This window comes from Hyposmocoma kahamanoa, unplaced genomic scaffold (assembly GCF_003589595.1).
Source record: "Hyposmocoma kahamanoa isolate Upper Pololo Valley unplaced genomic scaffold, ASM358959v1 92, whole genome shotgun sequence".
NCBI lineage: Eukaryota > Metazoa > Arthropoda > Insecta > Lepidoptera > Cosmopterigidae > Hyposmocoma > Hyposmocoma kahamanoa.
The window spans coordinates 11,182,380-11,208,263 of record NW_020654748.1 but is presented as its reverse complement, the minus strand read 5'-3'; the positions used below and the strand labels follow the sequence as shown (position 1 = coordinate 11,208,263).

Here is a 25,884-nt window from a genome sequence, read left to right as displayed (position 1 = left end):
GTGCTATTGTGCCTTAATCGAAGATTAAAACGCGAAATTATACGAATTTCGAACTAAAATACCCGTATCGGCCGTACCGTTCTAAGGAATCCCGAGTCAATCCAATCCAAGCACGCCGCCTCAAATTGCCTATCCACTTTGTGGTGGCCATATTTATAGAAATATAATTAAACGTTTATGTTTTTGGCTGAAGGACTTTGTTTCCATGGCCAGCAATAAAAAAAAAAAAGATTAGATGATTCACGCGTTAACAAATAACACATAAATAGTATTACTCATACGTATATCTATTTTGCAGTTTCTTGTTGCAAATTGTGTGATTTAATAATAATTAAAGATGTTTTCCACAAACCCGAATTATACTAAGCTGAAAACGCACTTAAGGCTTGCTATAAATCGGCTAAAACTGTTGGAGAAAAAGAAAACTGAATTAGCACAGAAATCACGTAAGGAAATTGCCGAATATATTGCAGCTGGTAAAAGTGAGAGAGCTAAAATTCGCGTAGAACACATTATCAGGTCAGTATGAATGTATAAACTATGAATAACATCTATCTAAGACACATAAGATAACATAGTTTCAGTTTACAAAAATGAGAAATATTTTCGTCAATAAATTTCATTGCCCTTGGCTCACATCATCATTATATTGACTACATTATTCATACCTTTGTCAATAAGAAGTAGGCCTTGTTATTATTACGTTATAGTGTAAATTATGTTTAGATAATGGACTAAGTACCTCTTTAGAGATTCGAGATTAACATCTCGAAGTTAATAAAGAAATAAAGTAGGGTATGCGTCTCCGCGTATGTGTAGAACATAATCTTTTTTGAGTAATTATTTATATTAATACATTTCTATTTACATTAAATTATTTTTTATCTCAATAACAATTGAGCTATATGTTACTTCTATGATTCATACAGATAAGCTTAATATAATGTAGTACTTGAGATTCTGCCCCATACAGTGAGTCTACACTACTTTTGGGACTCTCATAAAGATAATACCTTGATGCGTTGCTGCATATGATCCTTCATGTGTTATGACTGCGTATCATGATATGATGATGAGATTTGATGCTTGACATTCACATGCTTCATCCTTCAATGTCGATAAAGGTGCCTAGGCAGATTGCTTTGTTTTTGAGGGCCACTTCTATCTTGCCCACAACGGCATGTAGGGCCGATTCAGTGGATTTGCCTTGACTGTATGCATGTTGGTTTCCGTGTAGTGGTACGTTCTTAAGCGCTCCATCCCTCAGTTCTCTGTCACATAACCTTTCTAATGTTTTCAAGAAGAACGATGTGAGGCTGATTGGTCTGAAGGACTTCGCGTCAGTGTAGTCGTTTTTACCTGGTTTCGGTATAAATATGACTTTTACCTCTCGCCAGCTGTAGGGCACATAGCTGAAGGCTAGACAGGCCTGAAAGATGTTGGCCAGGTGCTGGACCAGTGTATCCCCGCCCCATCGTAGGAGTGAATCTTGTCCCGGAGCTTTGTACGGTTCCAAGGTGTTTGCTGCCCATTTTGTCTTTTCGTATGTTACTACTTGTTCAGCGTATCGCCAGTTATGGATCGATGTGTTGTAGTTCATTTCTTCGCACCTTTCGTCTTGGACGAACCTACATCCTGGGAAATGTGCTTCCAGTAGGGTTCTCTCCGTGTCCGCAGGGGAAGTTGTGTATTTTGCGTATTGAACCTAGCTCAGTTGAATTTGAGTTGCCTAGGATTTTCTTTATTCTGTTCGCTTGTGCACAAGACGTGATGTTCCCGCAGTAGCCTCGCCATGACGCGGTGCTCCTGAATCGTATGCGCTTTTTTAGCTTGGATTTGGCCGTCTTGTAGTTTTCCCAGTCCTCATCCGCGCATGTGTTCATTGCTCTATTGAAGCGTCTCCTTACCCTTCTTCGTAGCCTCTCAAGCTCAGGCCCCCACCAGTGTTGGCCTTGCCGCGGGGTGGATTCACTCGGTGGGCATGCGGAGTTATAGCTGCTCAATATGTTTGATGTCAGTTCTGTAACATGTGTTTCTGTCTGTGCTGTGTCCAGCAGTCTTCTCGGTGCTACCGGTTCCCCCAGGCTCTGGTGTAGTTTGTCAATGTATATTTTACGATCGGTTTTTCGGGGATTCCGTTTCGGTTGTTGTTCTTTGATGGTTGTTTCTAAGTTGAATTTTACCCATCTGTGGTCCGAGAAGGATGCTTCTTCGGACACGTGTCTGTCTTGGACAAGATTTACAGGTCCTTCGGACGCTAGGGTTAAGTCTATAATCGTCCTGCATCTTTTATTTACGAAGGTTGGTATTGTACCTTTGTTAAGGATTTGAAGGTTAGTTGTGAATAAGTATTCTGTTAGGTTCTTACCTCTGTCATTAGCAAGTTCCATGCCCCACAACGGATGGTGGGCATTGGAGTCAGTGGCCACGACGATGTGCTGGCCGTTCTGCTCGCAATATTTGATTAGCCGTTCCATTTCCTGCGGTGGTGGTTAATCAGTCTCCGCCATATAGACAGAGGCGAGCACCACTTCAGGCAGGCCCGTGGCCGTGTCAGCTAAAAGCTTGACGGCACACAGGTCTCTGGAACAGAATTCTGTTAGTGGCTGTACATGTAAATTATTAGAGTAATATAAGCAAGTTCGTGGTTTTTCTGAGATGGTAGTTGATATCAGCTTACCTCTCATTTGTGAGAGTCCATTTATTTGGCCGCGGGCGCTGATCCACGGTTCCTGGATCAGTGCCACGGCTGTGGTGGAGGTTGCACTGGATGATTTGTGATTTACTGAGCGAGGGGGTAACCGCCATCAGTGGACAGCAGCTCCTCGTCTTCGTCCTCGCTCAGTCGGATGTCTCCCATTCCCGACACGCACTTGTCCGCAGAGACTGGGGTCAGGGAGAGCTCCTTCCCTTCTTCGGTGATGCCAGAGGAGGTAGAGGGCTCCGGGGAGACATCCATCGGTGGTTTATTGATGCCCGCCTTCTCAGGCGGCGTATCCGTGTACAGGCCCCTTTTGGATCTGAACCTGAGGTAGACCGTGCCTAACTGTAAAGTGAAGCGCCGGTCATGATCCAGGACAGCCGGGACCAGTTCTTCGGGGAGGCTCACCACCACGAAGGTATGTCCACTTTGCTTCTGCAGCTTGTGGACAAACCAGCGGTGAACCTCCGCCCATGGGTTTTGTCACTTGAGGATGCGGCCGATTCGGCGTACATCCTCCCAGTGGCCAGGAATCAACAGTCCGCAGACTGCCCTCCGGGAAGCCTCCGCCCCATTTTTCAATGAGAGGGGCTCCCCGGATGGCAGCCTGATGGTGCTAATGGCGTCTTCTAGCCACTGGAATGTGGCTGTGTCGTGGCACCGCAATTTCAGGGACCCGTCACTAAAGACAGGTTTACCCCTGAATTGTGGGCCGACGTCCGCCTCGCCGCACTCCTCCGCTCCCTGGGCGAGACGCTCACATAGGACCTCCTGAACTTTGTCGACATCGGGGCTCCGTATGTAGCCGGTTTTTGCCGAGGTGATCACCGCCATCAGTTCTGGCTTGGTAGCCTCGGCGTACGTTCGTTGTTGGGCGGGCCTCTCAACCCTTTGCCGTTTATGCTCGCCTCTCAGAGATATGGTCTCGTCGAGTCGAGCACGTTTGGCATTGGTCGAGGGCCTCGGCGCGTTTACTGGTTTGTATCCAGGAGGGAGGGGGCCCTTCCAGAGGGGTGTGCGGCGGGCCCAGCAGACAGCACTGGTGCAGTCCTCGGGCCACTTCCGTCATCCACTGGGGGCCTCTCCCTCCTTCGGCCGTTGGTTGTTGGGGTTTTCACGGCGCTCGCGTTCCCTCAGACGACCTTGCTTGTTCTTGCGGGCAGGGCGTCCCCTGCTCCCACTACCCAGTGAGTGAGTGAGCGGCCACGGTGAGCGACCACCTCCAGCACCCGCTGGAGGTGATCGCTCACCGTGGCCGCTCACCCCTTCCTTGCGGATGGGTGCTGTGGCCTTGAGTTTAGGTTTGCGACTCACCAGTCTCACCAGTTCTGCGATGCAGAACCCGGTGCGTTCGCGGGGGCCGCAGAACCCGAGGTTTGGGCCACTACCGCTACTGCTGAACTAGCACCAGCCTCGGTGCTTGGCTGACCTTGGGGTTTCCCCTTTGGCCTACCACTCACCGTAGGGCGCTGTTGTGTGTGTGTATGTGTTGTTGGGGCACTTTTGGGTTTTCCCTCCAGTACCACCGGTTTTGGGTGATTTAAAGTTTTTGAGTGATCATTAATGTCCATAGTAAAGTGTTCATTGTTCGCTCTCCTGATTTCCCACCCACCACGGAGCCCGCACCTTTGGGGATGTCCCATTCGGGACACCAGGATTATCAGGAGAGTATAGGTGCAGAAGTTAGGAGCTCATTGCGCGACATCGGGGGCTCGAAATGTGCGGCTGGCTGACTTGATCAAAGTCCGCCAGCTACTCCGCACATACTCACCCCGTCAGCATGGCCGAGTCCGTCCCCCCCACACCTCGCCAGTGGCCCTCTGACGGGACACATTGCCGTTTCCCTGTGTTGGCTAGTCACAGGGCTACCGTTTAGCATGAAATCAGGGCCAAAGAGGGCCCGTATTGCTTGCCGGGGTCCCCACCCCGCTCGGGCTCAGCCCCCCAGGATTCCTTCATCCGTGCGTACGGCGCTCAACTGCGTAGGCATGAACGCAGGAGGGTGTAAATTAAGACCGCCCACCACTTGCCGTGGTCCACCCCCAGAGACGCATGGCCGGGCCGTGTTGATCACTTCGCGCCCTCACTGGCAAGACTCAGACTGAAGCCGAGAGTTGTCAGTGTTGGCCCCAGGATGAAACTTGTGTTCTGTATTTAAGTAAGAACCACATGTTAAAGATCAAATTAGCTTAAAAACCTTTTTAAAACGTCGTTCACTAATGTGACGACCAGGGAGTCATACCAAAATAAATTTTACGGCTCACGGGTTAAAGATTAAGTTTGTTTAACTATTTTCTCCACATTTTTGTGCTCAGAACCAAAAGGTCGACAAAGTCGGCTTGGGGGTTCAGATATCTTATGTATATGACTGTACATGATGATGTATGTGAATGGACCAATCCATTCTGGTGTAGAATACAATAGATATCCTAAAAGTAAAAGTAAGGGCAGTCAGAGTTAAATCTGTGGCGCATTATGAAACTGGTAATTGAAGAGTGCTTTTTTTTAACTATATCATACAGTGTCAAGATGACAAAGGCATATTTGATAAAGGACATCCCTAAGCATAAAAATCCAAGCAGTCATTAGTTTACTAATTGCAATCACATTTTGGATTGTTAAAAAATGACCAGAACTACAATTTCATGTTGGTTAACATGATATTGATGTCACTTAATATTACCCTTCCATAATGCATAAAAAATAGGCTTGCCTGTTTTTTACCTGCAGCATATCATTATCCGCCTTGTCAATTTGCATATTTTAAATTAACTTAATTGGATGATGATGAACAGCAACCTGAAAAAACAATTATACTTGGAGGGAATGTCTTTTCACTTTTAAGAGATTGAAGTCTTTGGCAATTTCTGAAACATAACTATAAAATGAAACTTGTAGTAGAGTTGGAAACTGTTTAAATTTCCCCAAAAAAATTAACTCGCGAATCGAACTTTTATGGAGACCATGGTCATCAATGCTTGCCGTTTGCACTCCGGTAGGTTCTCCATTCAACCATGTTTTATGGTGCCTGGTGGTTGTTCAATCAACATTTTTTACACATCTTTACTAATTACAGAGAAGACTACATGGTGGAAGCAATGGAGATAGTGGAAATGTACTGTGACTTGATCCTGGCAAGATTTGGACTTGTCACCCAGATGAAAGAACTGGATGAAGGTTTGGCTGAAGCCATATCTAGTCTCATTTGGGTCGCACCGCGAATGCATACTGATGTTCAGGTAATATTATAATAACATGCCCGTGACGTCTACACTACTGTACAGGGATAGCTTAATAAAGCAAGACATATTGAGGTAGTGTTTGAATACTAAGTAAGCGCCGCCATCTTAAAGTTCAATATACGTCTAGATATGTAATTAGATGCATACTTATAGCATAATATAATAAAACAAGCATAGTAACTCCATACAAAACGTAGCAGCGCGGCTTGACGCACACATTGAGCTTATTCCCAGTTGTCACCACTGGCTAGGAATGGGAGTTACAAATCGCAAATAGTTATTGAAACTATATATTGTGGCAATATCGAAAATCCATTATCGTATATCTTAGAAACCATATATCGATTTTACTCCGCATCGCGTATTTTTTATAGCGATCCCGAATCAATCCGAGCGATTACCGAGTGGATATCAACGCGAAACCTTTTGTGTTCGTCTTCGAAACTGTATACTAACATTGACTCGCATTACTCTTGTAGAACTATATCCAATAATATATAGCTTCGAAATCTGATTCCGCATATCAGTGACGGCAATGTATCAACGCTGCGCGCACGCGGGCTGTGTCCATGAATATTTAGTTTCGAAATCCGATTTCGAATATTGATATATAGTTTCGAAAAAGCTATATTACCCATTCCTACCACTGGCGACAAATGGGAAAATACTCCCATATGTTACCAGGTAGTGACAAACGGAATAAAAAAAATCGCAGTTGTTGCCAGTGGTGATTTCCACTAGCGACAAGTGGGAAAAAATGTTGCTGCTACTGGCGACAAATTGGAATTTAAAATATCCCACTAGTTGCCAGTGGTAAAAAAACAAATGGAATAAAAAATCCCAATTAATGTTTGTTTGTTGCCACCATCAAAAGGCAATAAAATAAAATTTGAGTTTAATGATAGAAGTATAGATCTTTTAAAAAATACAGTCAGATATTTCCAATAATTAAAAATCACAGAAATAATCATATCATTTACAATTATTCAGAAATTTTCCATTTCCCATTTGTCGCCAGTGGAAATCACCACTGGCAACAACTGAGATTTTTTTTTATTCCGTTTGTCACCACCTGGTAACGTATGGAATTTTTCCCATTTGTCGCCAGTAGAAATCACTACTGGCAAGAACTGAGATTTTTTTATCCCGTTTGACACCACCTTGTGAAGTATGGGATTTTTGTCCCATTTGTAGCCAGTGGTGACAACTGGGAATAAGCCACACATTGCCATAATCTCGCAGTCCATTCACGTTGCATAGCTCCATTCATAATAGAAATGAAGCGTTCCCTTATTGACCTACCACTAAATAGACATCGGGTCTAAAACAAAAACCACGAAAAAATGTCCGAAGTTAACCTATACAAACGTAGTAACATGTAACGAAATATAAAAAACTAAAACATTTATTTAAATTGTAACGTCATTGCAGTGCTGCCTAATTTTGCTTGCAACAATTTATGGGTCCAAAAACACCATATTCTACTTCTCCTACTGGAAACTTAACAAAATGCACCATATTTAGCTTCGACTGAAAATTACTTGAACACAAGAGTAATGGGATAGCCTTTATCGTAAATATTAATTAATTTTTGTATATATTATTATGTCGAATTTTGTACAAATTTACTTAAAGATATAATAAAGAGTTAGGCAGATGCATACATACAAATATTACTACAAATGTGGAAATAAGCGTGTACTATAAGAAATGTACCGATATTCCAACTAAACGTAAACTCAAATATCCGTAATTCCGAAAACTGATTTATAATAAAACCGTTACGCTTTCGAGTAATTTTAATGCTTTTCACGAAGCCAAAATTACCTTTTGTTTTGTAATCTTCAAAAAAAAAATACATTTGACATTATGAAAATTGGAGCTAATGTTATTACGGGCAAAAATGTATTTTCTGACTTCTGATATGTTATGTAACATATAGATATATGTTCTGATATGTTATCCCAAGCCGTAAAACGAGTACAACAATATTTTGTTAGTTATTAATTTTAAAATATTATAAATTAAATCCATAAAACTGTACAAAATAACACTTTTAAATGAGAACTATGATAACACAATATATGTGTTTAGTGAAAATGTGATACAAAATCTTGTTTTTACACTTTACTGCAGTAATTTTTACAAGTTATTATTATATGGTACTGCGTGATTGACAACCGCGCTGTCTCTCGAACAAACGAAGACTGTTGCGCGATTGACAATCTGTATGCGATTTTAACACCCTACAGGTGCGGACAATTTTTAGCGCGAACCCGACGTCCATTTAATGGTATGTCAATGCGTTCCCTATTTAAAAAATGTCATCAAATAGTAAACTTGTTTATTGTTTTCTTTGTGGTTGTTTGAATACGAGTACTTCAAATTCAGAGTTGTTCAACTTTTCATTTCTATTTCATAATCATACCACAAAATAGGCAAAATAGGCGCTTTGTCGTCGAGTTGCGGATACCAGCCCGTTGCACCAAGTACCAAGTTCATAATCATACTCCACAATCAAGATATCGACAAGTCAATATCTACTGCGCTTTAATATTAATATAGCACGAGTATAGGTACTGTGATGAAAACCTTAATTTTATCAAATTATGTTTACAACCTGTAGGTACAACTAAAATAATAATGTAACAAACCTACACTCCGAGCGAAGTGTAGGCACTATGCGCTGAGCAGGCAGGAGTGGCCCTGGTTGCTCTTAGACGATGCTTATTATTTCTTCATTATTTCCACCACATAGTATAAAAAAGAAGTCATGAATAAATTAAGTTTACTTAGTTAACATGACGTATTAAATTTAAAAAAATCTATTTTTAAGAGGCCTGAAACGTACGGACGTTCCGGGTCTCGTAATGTATGTATACATATAACTATCCATGCTACTTTATCTGTCATTACTCCCATGAGAGGTATTGCTCCTTATTAGGCAAGACCTCACAAAGGTGTATAGAGATTCAGCACTGTAACTCTCTTTTAATTGATATTGGGCCCTTCAGCAGTCTTCCAACTTGTTACAGAATTGGCATTGAGGGGATTCTGCCCTACTCATATGATAGTAAAATTATGTAAATTTATATGCAATCTAAGAGCTATTAACAACAGTGACTTTGATAGGCTACCCTCCACGTACCAGAGCTTTCTTGAAGGATGCAATTGGATAGTTTTGTACCACATACCCCTTGTCTTTTGTTAGATTGTTCAGTTTAAGAATTTTTTAAGTCACAATGTTTTTATTTTGCTGTAATGCTTATGATATAATTAGAATATGCTTCACTTTTTAATGTGTTTTCAAGCAGTGTCTTCTGTATTTGAGTGTTGAATAATGTGTTATTTTTCCAGGAACTTAAAGTAATCTCAGATTTACTCACAGCAAAATACGGAAAGATCTATGCAGATGCGTGCAGAAATGAAAACGTAAATACAATAAGTGACAAATTAAAACACAAGATGTCTGTACAGAGCCCGCCCAAAATATTGGTAGAGAGATATTTGATAGAAATCGCTAAGAACTACAATGTCGAATATGCACCTGATGAACAAGTGATGCGTGAAGAAGAAGGTATTGTAATGAGTCATTACTCAATATCACTATTTTACCATTACTGAGAGTTTTCTTCAAGCACCATTCAGATTTGCAGAAGGAGGGTTTAGCATATGTAACTATAGCAACATATCTTTCTCTTGGACTCATGCCCACATTGACCAATACTATCATTGTATTATGTTTACATAAAACAGGCAGTCTGACAGTTGGGTACAAGATACTCAACTTATATCTAATTGAAACTTGTATCATTTGAATGTTTACAGCTCGCGATGCGATGTTAATAGATATAAACGGACCACCCATGCCTCCGGGTTTTATCGGATACCCACCAGCACCACCAATGCCGCAGATGCCCCATCTACCACCTCCTACGGTCACACCTTTCAATTATCCTACAGTACGTGTTTTGTAGTTTGGTTTACTAATTAAGGCTTGCTTTTACGATGGAGGACATTCAAAAACACTGAAGTTGGAAAAGGTCAATAAAAATAATTTGTGTAATTATAATTAATTATAGGTTTAAAACGAAGACATGTGAAGCCACTTTCCCGCAATGAATCAGCTAAACTGTATTTTATTCCCATGACAGAGAATCACGCAGTGACATGTAGAGCATAGGTTGAAATAGTACACATTAGAGGTTATATAGCAGTTCAGCATTGGAAAAAACCTATGAAATGACGAGTGTGAGATTCTATGTTATGTATATCTGCTACGTATCGTGGCACGTGTATTTTTGTTACCTGAACCACTGCTTTAGCTTATTAAGCCGAGTGAATGACAGATTCCGTAACGGCACAGCACACACACTGCCTGTTATGTTAATTATTTATTTGTTACATAGTTACTTATTTAAGTTTCTTATTTTTTCATTCGTATTATTTGTTAACATATATGTAATGAGGCTTGTTGTGCTTTCCATTTGTACAGTATTGTAGTCGCAAAGTAATTATATAGTGTGTGTACTGTACCATTATATGCTGTGCTTTTTCTAAATGAAATTCGATGAAAAGTATTTATGCACACTTAACATGTTAACTTTAACTTTGTAGACACCGTCAGGCGGTAAAGCGGGAGGGTTCATAGCGACACCTCCAAATTACGGCGGGCCAAGCCAACCACCGCCGACAGCCTACAATATGCCCCCTGGAGTCAACTCTAAAGATTTTAGCAACAGTTTCTTGCAGGTTTGTAGTTTTATTATTCGCGATGTTTGCACGTAATTCATTTTCACTTAAGCTACGGGCATGTTATCCAAGTTATATGAAGCATTGTGGGTATCAAATTTTCATTTTACAACGTATTTAATACTGCCCTCGTAACGAAAAAAGGCACGACTATACGAACTTTATACAGCAGTTGTGCCTTTTTACGTTCCGAGGGCAGAATATTGTTTTTACGAATATCATTAAAAAATTGTAAGAAAATTTGTTACATTTTTGAAAGGAATTCGATCATGTAAAAGCAAGTACGTCAATATTACTTATGAATGCTTTTTTTCTAAGTCGGTGCACGTTTACTATCGCACTTTTAGTTAGCTCGTTTTTCTTTTCAGGAGGAAATGCACAACCTTCCGCCTGCGTACGACAGTATACACTATGATATGGTAACTATGCCTTTTCAATTTGCTTTGTTTATACCATATTTGTCAGCTTTTTCATTTTTAAATTGGTTTTGCAAGCCTTGAATAGTATGATACGTGATTTATTAATCCTTGACAAAAGCCCTCTTTATAAGCTCTCCGATATCATCATGTCGTCAATCTTATGATTTCGTATACAATTCGACCCCTCCTACTAAAGTATCGTATTACAAAAAATAAACATATTTTAAGAATGTGCAAATGATATAAATTCGTTAAATTAAGATCAAGTTGTTTCAGACATAATCAAAAACATAAAAAAAATCATTATTCTCTTAGGAATGCTACTTTTGATTCTCGGTTTATCGTTCACATAGCTTGACGTTTGTCATCTTGACGCTTGAAGTCTCGACTGCACGCAGTAACTGTAGATGCATTGGCCATCTGTTGGCAGTCTAACTTTTGATCCCTGAAATGGCGGCGCTCGTATTTACTCCAAATTAATCAAATCAGACATTCACCATTATTTGTTAGAATAAAACATCGTGTTCATTTTAATTTGTTTTTTTTTCAGCCGGCAGTTCCGTCTCCGTCGGCAAGTGCGCATCAGTCACCAATTCCGCATCAGCCACCAGTTCCGCATCAGCCACCAGTTCCGCATCAGCCACCAGCACCGACACCACAACCGCGTGCTAAACCACCGGGTTCAGGATCTGGTCATTTCCCGGAATTGCCAGATTTGCCGTCCGTACCATCCGACTTGCTGTTGCCCTCTGTACCGCATAGCAACTCGTCGCATTCTAACCCGCAGAACAACTCGAGTGCACCAGATGAAATTGATTTTGATGATCTAAATAAACGTTTCGAAGAGTTGAAAAAGAAGAAGTAATATTGTAACGTCATAAATTCCAATATTAAGACACGGACGGGTTACTTTTGGATCCTGAAATTCGCACCCTTAGTGTAATAAGGCCCCATATGCAAATTGACAACTTTTCCGAAAAAGATTCAAGATTCTACGAACGAAATTAGTCGATAACTTTTGTATGCGTAGGAGATTTATAAAATTTCATGTATACATAATTTGTTTATGTAGTTAGTCTTATTTTTATAACTTTCATGTGATAAAAGCACTTTTAACATATGATTACGGCTAAGTTCAGGTGACAAATTTAACGTGCGTTTTCGTATCACGCGTCTAGATATTCATATATTTTACATTCTCATCTCCCATTATGGACATACGTGCGGTACCGCCGCGTTCAGAGGAAATACTTTAAAACGCGCATCAAAATCTGGCAAAAGCACGTCACCGCGCGTTTTCGTTGCAAGAGGACGTGTTAGACTCTTTGCTACTTTGCCTTTGCACCGCGCATTGCCTCTCGTAATCTGAACGTTCCAACTCGACGCGCGGCAGATGTGCATCCATCTAAACCTAGCCTTATAATTATGGCTAGCAGTTGTCGGCAGATTTTTCAATTCCGCAATGTCTGTGGGTCCAAAATTATACTTGCCAGTCTTTATTGGTGAATTGTCTATACTATAATTTATTTCACAATCAAGTATGAAATAATACAAATTATGAAAAAACGAGATTTCTTTATTTTGTATATATTTATTAACTTTTTCGGTTGGTAGGGTAACAATGAAGAAATCAGAAAGAATCTATAAAAGTAGGTATATCAAATTATTTTTCTAATATATGAATTTTCAAAGATAGGATTTATAGGTTTAAAAGTCCCTAATTTTAATTATATTCCAATACATGCATAAATAAAAGTAATCGTAATGCGCTTATAATGATCGATAACCCATTCTCATTTAAATTCTTAAAAGTTGATGTGCAAAAATTGCCTAATTGAATATATACCATTGTTTTTTCATACTCGACACTTAAATAATGGTCACACTGGAATAAGGCACGCTGAATCGTTAATCTTGTGAAAAAAATCTACGTAAAGTCCCAAATATTCGGGACGATTTATCTTCACTACTTGAGTTTTCAAACTGATAGAAACGATGAATTGATAGTTTATGTCGTTAACGATTCAACTTCAATGCGGGGGTATAGCGATCGATACGATTATCGTAATGATAAACGAGGAATCGTCTGTATAAGGGAATCTTAAGAAAATTCGATGAAGTGCTTCCATGAAATGTGTTGGCTGAAACCTTAATTGTTTCAAACAAATGTATAAGAGTCAGTCAGCAGGGAGATTTTGTTAAGAGTTTGGGTACAGATGAGAGCATCACTTGAGTGTAACGGGAACCGCGCTGCATGCCGTCTCACTACGTGCTGGTCTATCCAACAAATGTAGGCAGCGATAATTTCAAGTTGACACTTGTTTCAAAGATTCGTGCAGTAGATCCTTTTACTTGTATCAATGCACTCAGGATTAGGAGAAAATTGTGATATATAGATAATGTATTGTAATGTATAATAAAACTCTGTGCTTTAAATATTATATTTTATTATTGCAATATAAAAATTGTCTCAACACAAATAACACCGTATTGTAATTTATTTAGGGTGTTCATATTCCATTAAATATTTTTTTTAATAATATTTTTTACTTTCCAAGATTTATTATTCTAAGCCTAAAGATATATATAAGATAACTGCCTCAGTGGCCGAACGGTTACCATGCCGGAATACTACGCAGAGGTCCCAGGTTTGATTCCCGGGCCGGGAGAAATAGTTGTATGGCCTACAATTATTTGTCTCGTGAGTTTGGGTGTAATTTGTGGTTGTCTGTGTGTGTCCATGGCACCCGCGACACAGGGTTTCCCTAGTGCGGGGCTATGTTGAGTGTGTGCGTTATTTATTTTATTTATTTAAAGATCAGCATTTGATGAGAGCGACGCTAATATAAAGTTAGACACCTCATGCAAAGCATCTTATATGATTGCTGACAAAGCAATACCCATAGCTTTTTACTGAATTATTTATGTAGATAATGATAATACATCAAATCGCTCTTCAGTTCTTTATGCAAATGCAATTTCAATAAATTATCACTAGATCCGCATGTTGGCGGACTAATTCGTTTTGGAGAAATAAAGACAGGATGAGGTAGGTTGAACTTACATATACATCCGACAGGATTTAATGAGACTATATTGTTGATGTCGCTCCCATTATACCCAAATACTATATACTTCGTTTTTTTAGCGTTCTTATTTCTCTTGGCTTTTAAACACAGTATTTTGACTAAACTTGTTTTTAAAACGGGGAAACTTATAATGGAATTTGGAAAAAGAGTGAAAAAGGGATCAGGCGAGGAACTATGGGAAGTAAATAAATTGTATAGATATTTATAGAATAAATATTATATTATTCACAGCAAAATTTTTGTTATTTTTAAAATAAATTTAGATAAATAAGTGTATATAGAAGAGTTATTAGACAACAATAAAAGATTGAATTAGAGAAGAACGATCAAATTTAGGGCAGTTTAGAAAAATATGATATTCAAATCGCCAATTTCGCTTTCAATTAATGAAAATGTTCTGCCTTTACGAACTTAATCTATTTAAAAGACTTGCTCTATAAAAAACTTAAAGAAACAGGTTTCAAACAGTAAGCGGAAACTTTCAGAAAATAATAACATGTCGTGTTATTTGCAAATGTAATTTGTTATGAATTTTCACGATGTTTTCCTTTATTGTCATTTTTGGTCTGAAGAAAACGGTTTACAATCACTCGCTTCTTTGTTTAGCTTTTCTAATTCTAAAAAAACGAAGTACGTGTCAGTGTTAGGCAAAATTTAATCGTTCTGGCAATTAAAGATTGCCAATTGATTAATTGTCAATTGCGAAACAGCAATTAACGATTGATCAATTGTTAGTTGAGAGAACCGCAATTAACAATTAATTATTTGTTAATTGCAGTTCTCGCAACTAACAATTGATTAGTCGTTAATCGCGTATATCTATAGTTAACAATTAATACAATTTCAATGTTTTTGATTAACAATTAAAACAGACAATTGTGATAAATTTATAGGGCATATGGTTTAGAGGGGACGGTTAGGGTGTCGCTTAGGGTTTTCAGTTGGGGGTCGGTTAGGGGTTTCAGTTGGGGGTCGGTTAGGGGTTTCAGTTGGGGGTCGGTTAGAGGTTTCAGTTGGGGGTCGGTTAGGGGTGGTTGCGGGGTTGGTTAGGGGGTCGGCTATTAGATCGATTATGGGGTCAACTGGCCCCCTAACCCATATTCTTAATGACACTTTTATTTGGTAGTTTCGGTTTTAATTGTTAGTTTCAATTGTTTCTTAGAACAACTAAAAAAATTAATTGCAATTGATTTTAATTGCAATTTATTTCAATTGAATTGATTAATCGGATTGAATTTCTGATTGAAGTTTAATTGATTAACGCCCAGCACTGGTACGTGTAAGTGTGAATGTGTAAAGAACATGCCTGTTTAGTATGCAGGCACGTAGCATGCACGTCATTGAGTATTACAGTTCAACATCCCATAGACGGGGTTCGTACATAAATAGTGGTCATAGCTTAGAGGATGGAAAAAAAATCCATAGTCTAAGGGTCATAATAGGTCTATGAAGATTAAAAAATTTATTGTTCGGTTTTCACTGGCACATACAGTTCCTCAGCTTTCGAAATTAGGATTAGGCATTAAGGTCAATACGTATTAACGAAGAAACAGTCTTTAGGATTAAGGAAATATAGGCGCACAGTCGGCATCAAATTACTGGAAATGTTGAATCAACTAAAAATATGTATACGACCATAACGGTAATATATCAGCACTCTTGACAAAAATATTCGGCTGTTTCAAATATCAGTGCACCTTAACGTCATTAATATAAGGTTGATTAGTAATTTAAGCCGTTCATAAAATTTTAACTGATTAACGAAAACTATTTTTTATACACGAAGCTAATACGTTTATACAATAAAAGGCATAAGTGATCTCTGTCCACCCTTAAAATAACAACGCTCATATAAAAAGGAGTGTTTTAATAATAATTTCATAACAACTTTACAATTTGTTGGGAGCAAGCTGCGATTTTCTTAACATTAGGGTCGTTATTTGTGCAGTCTCTTTTCAGTCGGTTGTGTAGTTGATTGTTGGATACAATCTTTGTTTGAATTTGTAGCTTGTTTGGAGATTCAGCTAGGAGTGTGCCGAGAGCTACCAGGCCTCTGTGGACAGATACAAGAATCGAATAAACAACCTTATTTATCCTTTGAAAATGCTAAAAGTATGTACAGCGGGTCACAGATTGATGAAATATAAAGTGCTTAAATCCCACAGTAAATTGAACGTTTCACACCTTTCACACTTTTATTAATTTAACGGTATTTCCATCAGGGAACTTGGTGATCGTTCGGGGTATAGGTCAATCCATTAGATCAAAAGTAAACAAATTGGTTAAAATTCTTATGCAATCGCTCATTAAATCGAATAAGTAAGACTTTCACGCATATTTTGAAGGTTAAAATCTTGCTCTAAAAATCATGTTTGAAAAACGTTAGTCCAAACGTGAGGTGAGGTGATTAAATTATATGATGTAATTGGGAGTACAATTGGCCATCACTGATCCGTTTAAAAAAGTCGGGTCAGTGACCTGTTTGTTTATCTTCCGTCTAGAATGGATTGAAACGCACCTTAGTTCATAATATCAATTACGTATTTAAGTATTTTACCTGAAATAAGCTTCGTTGTCGGTGACTCTGCTGAGAAGTAGCATTAGGGCGTCTGCAAGCTCGATATTATCAGACTGTTGCGCCAAAGCTACAGATAAATTTAGCAGAAGGGACGCCGCCGCGATCTATCCAACAGTAATTATATGCAATTATTTATTTCCATTTCTCGCACATACTTTTTTCATGCGCGTTTATTTATGCATAGCATTTAATTTGTAACATGCGCTATTATTACGACATACGAAATTGGACGAAAAAGTTAGTTAGTCAGGTTAGTAACGACATCTGGCGGAGCATGTCTTTAGTACAGACATGCTAACTGTACGGTGTGCCATTTAATAGATTCATCATTCGTACAGCTCTTAGTGTGACCATGCCTTACATTTAACCTGGCGCAATTTTGTTCTATATTCATAATGAGGCCGTCTAGGAAGCGTCACACTTTTGCTATTCAATGGTAATACAACCCTCGTCGACATATTATCAATTCACATAATTTTAAATATTAATCTTAACTAGGAATTAATATGATATACGATTGTATGACACGCGTCTTAACTAGTGATCATGATGTGATTAGATTTTGCATTACCTGTCCATTATTATTCAGTTCATTGAGGCATATGATAGTATGAATGATGCTCTCTCTAGCTGCGAGTATTAGCATCTCGCCGGGCAGGTCGCTGAACGCGTTCACGAGCACTCGCATAGCTAGCATTTGATTCGCTGGGAGATTATCTGAAAGTTGATATTTACCATCATTGAACACTGATAGATATAACTTTATCAAGGCCGTAAGCTCAGTGTTGCCGTTTAAACAAGTGTTGATACTAAATTATCTGTCTAACTTTTTTGCAGTATTACCGCTTAAAACACTGATGTTACTAATGAGTAATTTAACATTTCATGAAAAACAAGAAAAATACATAGGCATACCTGGAGTAAGTAAAGTGAGTAGATATTTGATAAAATTGGGCCCATATGCAGAGTCGAACATTAATCCGTTGATTTCTTTATTCCTAACTGCCAGTCTCGTTACATCTAACACTGGAAAGAGTATTTCTGAAAAACGAAAAATTTAATCAGGGATAAAAGGTTTGCGACCAGTTTTTTTAAACTAACGCTAAGTTCTTTGTTGTCACTGTGTAAGATCACATGCTGCAATATGGTAACATTGTTTATGAATTATGTATGGATGGACTGTAGCACAAAAAAACACTAACAACAAATCTAACATACCTTTTGGCCATTCTAGCATTTGTTTTAAACACGACACAGAATCGGGGCTGTATGAACTATTCTGGAACAAGAACAACAAAAATACAATAGAAATATATTTATCAGTCCTCATTAAAAAAAGCTGCATTTACGTACAGAAACCTGGTACAAGTTTTGATGCCCCTCTGAAATTGCATATAAAATTAGCTCCCTAGTAATTATATGAAAGAGCATGAGTGTGCTGTGCGCCCAGTTGTAAGCGACACGCCTGTCCATAACAGTGGTTGTGCCGTTCGGAGTTTTATATCGCAAAGATCTAAGTTCTGCACTGCGCCCGTCGCTCTAAGACATAAGTTGACTAGTCCCATGTGCCTGTAATTTCACCAGCACCCTTATGTTTCAACACCGGTGAGCAGTAATTAACGCATTACTGTTTCGCGGCAGAAATAAGCAAGGTCGCTATACTGCCTTGGACGAGCTCTTTCATAAGAAGCTCTACAGCTGCCAAAAGCTGCTTTAGCGATCTAGTAGTGGTTCCCACTAATCCCTAGCAAAAATTATTTGGTGTCACGTACTAAATTTGCCATAAATAAATGTAATTGAATGGTAGCACTTTGCATTTATCATTTACTTACCAATTCTCCTAATTTAACAATATTCGATAATTGTTCGTCGGTAAACGCGGCCAGACCATCTCCAATTTTGCTATTGAATTCTTTTAATTTGTCGTAGATCGCCTTTAGATTTGCTTGATCGAATCTGTAAAGTAACATTCACTTAAATAACCAGTTTAACGGCCGAGACAACTGCTTAACGAATCCTGTCACACTTCGGCTGTAAGCCGATGACTTGCGTGAGTTTACATAGGGCGCACTATAAGTTTCCGTAACTGGCCACTTACTTAAACAATATTTAAAAAGTAATTACAACATTTGAAAATGGAACTCTTTGGCTGTAGAATGCAGTTTGTTTCATCTGACTGTCTCTTGTTTTTACGTTGTGGCGTCATTTTAGAAATTGGTTGTCTACATCACCATGGATGTAACTCGTGAAAATTTTTGTAGTACGATTTTCTACAACTTTAAGTGTAATTAAACAGCTCAGCGGAGCGTCACTCGGCTTCAAACTGCTTTTAGCGATAAAGAACCATGCAAGACGCCTATTTATAGCCGATTTGCAGAATTCAAACGCGGTCGTGTGAATCTCAGTGACGAATTTTGTGATGGTCGCCCGTCCACTGCTGTGAACAACAAAAACATCGATGCTGTGCGCCGTATGATCAGAACAGACAGCCATGTGACATACCATGAAATTCGGGCATCTATAGGCATAGGCATGAGTCAAATACAATCAATACTACACAAACATTTGGGTGCGAAAAAGCTGTGCTCTCGGTGGATCCCACACAATTTCACTGAGGCTCAAAAAACGGATCGCGTCACTTGGTGCAATGCCATGCTTACCAGATTCAACGAAGGGGCGTCAAATTTGGTGTGGGACATAGTAACAGGTGACGAAACATGGATTTATAGTTACGATCCCAAAACAAAGCAGCAATCGAGCGTATGGGTCTTTCGAGATGAGCCGAAACCAACCAAAGTGGCGCGCGTGCAAAGTGCCTCTAAGTGGATGATTGCTTCATTTTTTAATAAAAGTGGACACGTGCTTTGGAGAATCTGAAGAGGCTGTCGAAGAGTATGAAAAATATGTTTCAGAGATTGTCACGGCGGAATGGCATAAATGTTTTCAAAATTGGTTCATTCGTGTGAAAAAGTGCATTAACGCTAACGGAGAACATTTTGAGAAACAATGAATTCATTTCTGACCATTTACAGTATTTTTTTCTTATCATTCCGGAAACTTATAGTGCGCTCCACGTATTAATTTATTTCATGTCTAAATATTGTAAAGAGTAAAACAGCTCTCTCGAAATATAATTTAAAGTGCCATTCAAGGTCAATATTTTTTATTCTTTATTTATTATTATTATTGTAATGGTACAGATTACAGAAAACATAATCGGATCGAAGGAATTATTTCTGAGTATTCGATCATTGTAACAAACTAGTGGAGTAATTTCACATAAAAAATAATTGAATATCAATTCAATAAATATTTAAATACAATGAATAGCGACATCACTAGCTAGAGCTGGTAGCTGTAAAGGTATCTAACTGGGTGACGAAATATCATAGATGGCGCTACGGCTATCTATCATAAAATACTAAGCTTAAATTAACTGTTGAATGCATGAATGCTGTCATGGAATATATCATGGTTACAACAAATTTGGTCATAATGGTGTAACTCCCCTTAGTTTAGTTTTAAGCCATTTCCACCCTATGTAATGTTATGGTAAATGCAATAAATAATGAAATTGAATATTGTAAGAATAACAATATACACTAATCCCCTCCTAAGGTACAAAAATATAACTGTAATCGAACGTGTATTAATGTCTATAATTTTCTACCTCAGTTACATTTAGCCCCTTTCAACTGTCGGTAAATAGCGTATAGTGTGTTTATGCCGTGAGTGTCACCAAACACGTTTAAAACAGACGAGAATGTTTTAAAATATTTACCTGATATAAGCGTCGTGTGGTATGAGCGGTTTGTCTCCAGCACTCAGCTGAGTGGTGACTGACGAAGTGGTGTACGCTCCGGAGCCTGTGAACGGGTCAGTAGATGATGGAGGGGGCAGACCGGTACCTCCCGCCGGCCCTGTACCCGGTACGTAGCGGGACTCACCCGTGAATGGGTCTGAATACCTGAATGCAACATCAAATCAAGGATTTGACAAATGAATTTAATATTTACGAAACACTTTTTATATACTATTTGCTTTATTCTATGCCATGTTAAGTATATTATTTACTTATACAGGGTGTCCCAAAACTCAACGATAACCTGGGAACAGGATGTTGCCTAGTGTGTAGCAACCCAGAAAAAAAAATTAAAAAAGTGAGTCGTTGTTTTTTTTTGCGATATAAGCATTTTAATGAAAAATTTTGAAAATGTACGACCTGTATGCCATTTTTAAGTACTACAATTACAAATTTGCTAATTTTGCTGTTCTAGTTTTAATAACGGTAACCCAAATAGCCCAGCTAATGAACACAATACCAAAGAAAGCCCGAATTGCAAAATTTTCACCACAAAAAAATAATCTATTTAATTGTTTTCTTGAAATTTTGAACAGATTTTATTTTTTCAAGGTATCTTTGACACCCCACACTGTAAAAAAAAAGTTGGCGCAACTAATCAAGACTCTATAATGGTATAAAAACCTTCTGCGTCATGGTTCTTGGAAAAAATTTATCTTGTTTTTTCTAAAAAGAGGTCAATTTAAAAAGGTTACCTTTTCTAAGTGAAAATGCCTTTCAGTGCCTCTAAGGTTAATTTAGGTTTCATATCCATGTAGTCGGAGTTAGACTGACTGGCAAAAATGGTAAGCATGATTGAGTGAGGCAAACAGTCTCAAAATTCCACATTTCTCGACAGATATAGGAATTTAAATAAAAGTAGTGAATAAATTATTATAATTTTATTACAGACTACAAGTACTCAAACTGTTTTCCAACGGCATCAATACATGCACGGCAATGCCTTAAAAATGACCTTTGTGCCAATCGTGCATATCGTCGTAAATTTATCTGTTGTACAGCTTCCATGATTCTTCGTCGTAATTCGGCAATATTTGATATTGGTTTTGCATAAACTTTTTCTTTCAGACAACCCCAGTAAAAAGTCTAGGGGGTTCAAATTTGGAGAACCAGTGTCAGATCGACTGGAAGACGTGCCACTTAGCATATTGCGAGAAATGTGGTATCAGCATGACGAGTGTCCTGCTCATTATGCCCGTCCAGTAGAAAGTCTCAATGAAGAGTACGCAGGTCGATGGATTAGGGGCTCCAATTTAGTGGCAACCCCGGTCTCCAGATTTGAACCCCTTACACTTTTTTACTGGTATTGCCTGAAAGAAAAGGTTTATGCAAAACCGACATTAAATGTTGCCGAATTACGACGAAGAATCACGGAAGCTGTACAACAGATAAATTTACGACGTAATGCACGATTGGTGAAAAGGTCATTTTTAAGGCATTGCCGTTGGAAAACTGAGTACTTGCTGTAGTCTGTAATAAAATTATAATAATTTAATCATTACTTTTATTAAAATTCTTAATCTGTCGAGAAATGTGGAATTTTGAGACTTTTTGCCTCACTCAATCATGCTTACCATTTTTACCAGCCAGTCTAACTCCGACTACATGCATATGAAAACTAAATTAACCTTAGAGACACTGAAAGCCATTTTCACTTAGAAAAGGTAACCTTTTTAAATTGGCCTCTTTTTAGAAAAACCAAAATCATTTTTTCCAACAAGCATGACGTAGCAGGTTTTATACCATTTTAGAATCTTGATTAGTTGCGCCAACTTTTGTAAGAAGTTGCCATGGTAGTCTAAACACATTTTTTTACAGTATGGGGTGTCAGTTACATTGAAAAAAAAATGTGCTAAAAATTTCAAGAAAAAAATTAAATACATTATTTTTTGATGAATCTGGGGACCTACTTAAGGATCGTTTCGACTCCAACTGCTGGGTTATTTGTACAATACTTTAGTAGCAGCAGAGCTCCTTGTGAAAGAGTTTGTCCAGGTAAGTACTACCACCTTATCTTTTCTGCCGCCAAGCAGTAATGTCAGCAGTACTGTGTTCCGGTTTTGAAGGGTAAGGGTCCTGGTGAAATTACAGGCACATGAGACTTGTCAACTTATGTCTTAGGGTGACGGGTGCCGTGACAGTGCCCTGCAACTGTTATGGACAGGCGTGGAGCTTACCATCAGGCGCTCGCCTTGTTTGACCCGTCACTTGATATTATAAAAAAAACACTTAACAACCTCGCAGGACTATATTACGTGTGTATATTACTAACATAATTTATTAGGTTCAGCAACAGTTGTTACATTAAATTACATGTTCAATTTGCAATGAAAAGCATATTTTGACAAGATGCACAACAAGTGACAGATGAAACACAACTTGCATTGAGCAGTCTTAGTATTTAAGTGCTATGAAACCGAATACAAATATATAAGAAACAGAAAACAATATAAATATAAACAACAATTAAAACAATAATAATACCTATACACAATATGTTACATGTTAATTATTGCGCTATGTTCTCGGAGACTAGGAGGAGGAGAAGACTACCGAGACCACCGAGAACATATCCGCTGTGGCACTGTGCTCATTGTGTAATCTAGACAGACGGCAGACAGGTGAGTCTAGACCTAGTTTAGTTCTTCTAAATGGTGGCGACAGAAGGACAATCAATCAAATCTTATGACGAGAGTATCTACGCGGAATAGTAAATTTGAACATTGCTGTCAATTGTGGTCAATTTTGTCATACAAAATTTTGTGTAAGAAACGTCCAAAAACAAAGGTCCAAAAGATCTCTGCGCTTTTCAAGCGACGCCATTTTAAACATTTTCAGTCTCGTTTTATTTAGCTGCACTTAGTACTTACTGTAAAAGATCAGTTCGTATTAATAATTGATAAATAATAATAATAATAACGCACACACTCAACATAGCCCCGCATTAGAGAAAGCCCTGTGTCGCGGGTGCCATGGACACACACACATAGACAACCACAAATGACACGAGAGTAATAAAAGTAAGTCATATGCTCTAGCCACACAGAGCGGCCGCGAAAGCGTTCCGGGCCGGGAATTTTTGTAATGTACAAGTTTATATGAACCCTGCCAAAATTTCCTGTGCCCGGAACGCTTCCGCGGCTGCCTCTGGGTGACCAGAGCATTCAAGTGCGACCTTAACACTCCTTATTACCAACAATTTATTTGACTTGTTTAATAAAAATTATAGAATTAGGGTGTTCCGTAATAAATATAATTTATCGTATTGAATCGTCGTACATATTTATATATAACTACAATTTGCATCTGGTATGTAACTTACCCGTTGCTTGAAGCAGGCAATGTGTCTAATTTCGCGTTTGTGACGATGAAGTTAGCTACTTGGTCAAGATATACTTGAGGTAAATTATTTCTGAAAAAAAGTTATATTTATATAGTAACGATAACGGTTCTAGATACGATTTGTCAGTGGATTTTCTTTTTTATATAAATTGATTCTGTCATTCCGAGTGGAACCTTCTTTATTTAATTTTCTCAGCACACTTTTTTCGTTTTTAATTCTTGATTAAAATTCTTGACAGGGAAACTTCCACTTTCTTGTACTAATATTCCTGGCTCTATACTGGCTGTACACTGTACTGGCATTCTGGAAAATCATAAGAACCACCAGACTCTCGAATTGTATTAACCGCTTCTGCTCGGACCACCGATATATAAACATAAGCTGTGTGTAATAATTATAAGTACATAAGCTGTGTGTAATAATTATATATGTTTTTTTTTCTTTGATAAGCTGTGTACAGTTGTAATCGGATAACAGTCGGAAAGAGTTGTACTGATAATATTATTTTAAGTAAATGTGACTTGTGTATCTGTAATCGTACCATATTGAATAAATAAATAAATAAATGGTGTGGGTTTTACAGGAAAGCTACGGCGGTGAATTCCAAGATATTGTATTGAACGATCTAGCACTCGACATCAAATATTTCGCACATATAATATACAAAAGACTTACTTACTTATGTATAAAGGCTTGCGCGGCGACCCAGGGGTCTTCAGTCTTGTTGTAGGGCAGTTTGATTGCTGGCGCCCCGTCTTTGATGTCCACGCTGAACACGAAATCGTATTCCTGTAAATATGTATATAATTATTAAACACCCCAGTACATTAGGTCGTTGACAAATGACTTCCAATGTTATTTGGTGATTGAAGGGTTGTTTGCGGTATGCGATGAAACAATTGGTCGACCATGAGAAAATTCATATGCATGCAGATGCATATTTATATTCGGTGGTCGTTTTTATTTTCTACCCGACTGCCAAGAAGAAAATTTGTACTCAGTTAAAATATTGTCTGTGGATCTAAGGGGAATTTCATTCACTATGAAATAGCCCAACCTATGGACTGCCTATGGTACCAATAGTGGCAGGTTTTTCTACCCTCTTTTACGTTACAGAGTGAACCACAAACAAACCTTCCCATTTTATTAGTTAGAACGGACATGTCATTGTCACAAAGTAAAATTAAATAACTTTTCCGTGAATAAGGGTAAACATGAACCAAGTAAGAAGTGATTCCTATAATAGTTATGGTATGGTCAGTATGTTTTAGAATTAAGCACGTTGACGAAAGAAAAACCACCATTATAACACGCGTTTAGTATGCACGACGTGCCGAGGCGTTTTTGATAAGTGGGATGCAAGTCTTAAGGTCGTATTCCAGAACTCTACTCAATGCTCAAGTCAGGATTTGAGCAGACTTGAGTATGATTTCATTCACTGGAAATACGATCCTAATCGCAAGGATTTGAGTATGATTTCGAGTGCTTTGAATCACACTCAAGTCCTGACTTGAGCATTGAGTAGAGTTCTAGAATACGACCCTTAGGATCGTATACCAGAAGTCTACTCAATACTCAAGTCAGGACTTGAGTATTGCAGTGAACACTGAAAATCATACTAAAGTCCTTGCCATTAGGGTCGTCCAGTGCTTGAAATCACACTCAAGTCTGCTCAATGCTCAAGTCCTGACTTGAGCATTGAGTAGAGTTGTGGAATATGACCCTTAAATCGAATTAGTGATACAATATACAGGGTGACAGGTTAAGTCGACGTAGATCCTTTAGGGGCTTGTAGTTTCCACCATTTCTGACTGATATGACTATGAAACACTCTACCCTAAACTTAACCCTTTTCAAGATATTTGACTTTAAGGGTTTTTTATAAAAATTGCCAATTT

General features: G+C 38.5%; 2 protein-coding genes across 2 annotated transcripts in view; one reads left to right on the top strand and one right to left on the bottom strand.

Annotated features, from left to right (window-relative positions):
• The first annotated feature begins 322 nt into the window (after window positions 1-322).
• Window positions 323-13,568, top strand: LOC113236469 (IST1 homolog). The gene is made up of 7 exons (XM_026472549.1): window positions 323-519; window positions 5,778-5,940; window positions 9,301-9,520; window positions 9,772-9,905; window positions 10,561-10,695; window positions 11,064-11,114; window positions 11,665-13,568. Exons 1-7 carry the CDS (start codon window positions 338-340, stop codon window positions 11,977-11,979), a joined length of 1,200 nt encoding a protein of 399 aa, XP_026328334.1. The 5' UTR covers window positions 323-337; the 3' UTR covers window positions 11,980-13,568.
• A 2,473-nt stretch (window positions 13,569-16,041) lies between these two features.
• LOC113236691 (phospholipase A-2-activating protein) overlaps window positions 16,042-25,884 on the bottom strand; it is a 30,798-nt gene continuing 20,955 nt past the window's right edge. Inside the window, exons 3-11 of the mRNA XM_026472850.1 lie at window positions 24,666-24,775; window positions 23,966-24,055; window positions 20,563-20,748; window positions 18,614-18,737; window positions 18,000-18,060; window positions 17,697-17,822; window positions 17,353-17,498; window positions 16,761-16,885; window positions 16,042-16,256 (exon numbers count right to left, since the gene is read on the bottom strand). Of these exons, the coding sequence (XP_026328635.1) occupies window positions 16,082-16,256; window positions 16,761-16,885; window positions 17,353-17,498; window positions 17,697-17,822; window positions 18,000-18,060; window positions 18,614-18,737; window positions 20,563-20,748; window positions 23,966-24,055; window positions 24,666-24,775 (1,143 nt within the window). The 3' untranslated portion in view covers window positions 16,042-16,081. The remainder of the gene's footprint in view (window positions 16,257-16,760; window positions 16,886-17,352; window positions 17,499-17,696; window positions 17,823-17,999; window positions 18,061-18,613; window positions 18,738-20,562; window positions 20,749-23,965; window positions 24,056-24,665; window positions 24,776-25,884) is intronic.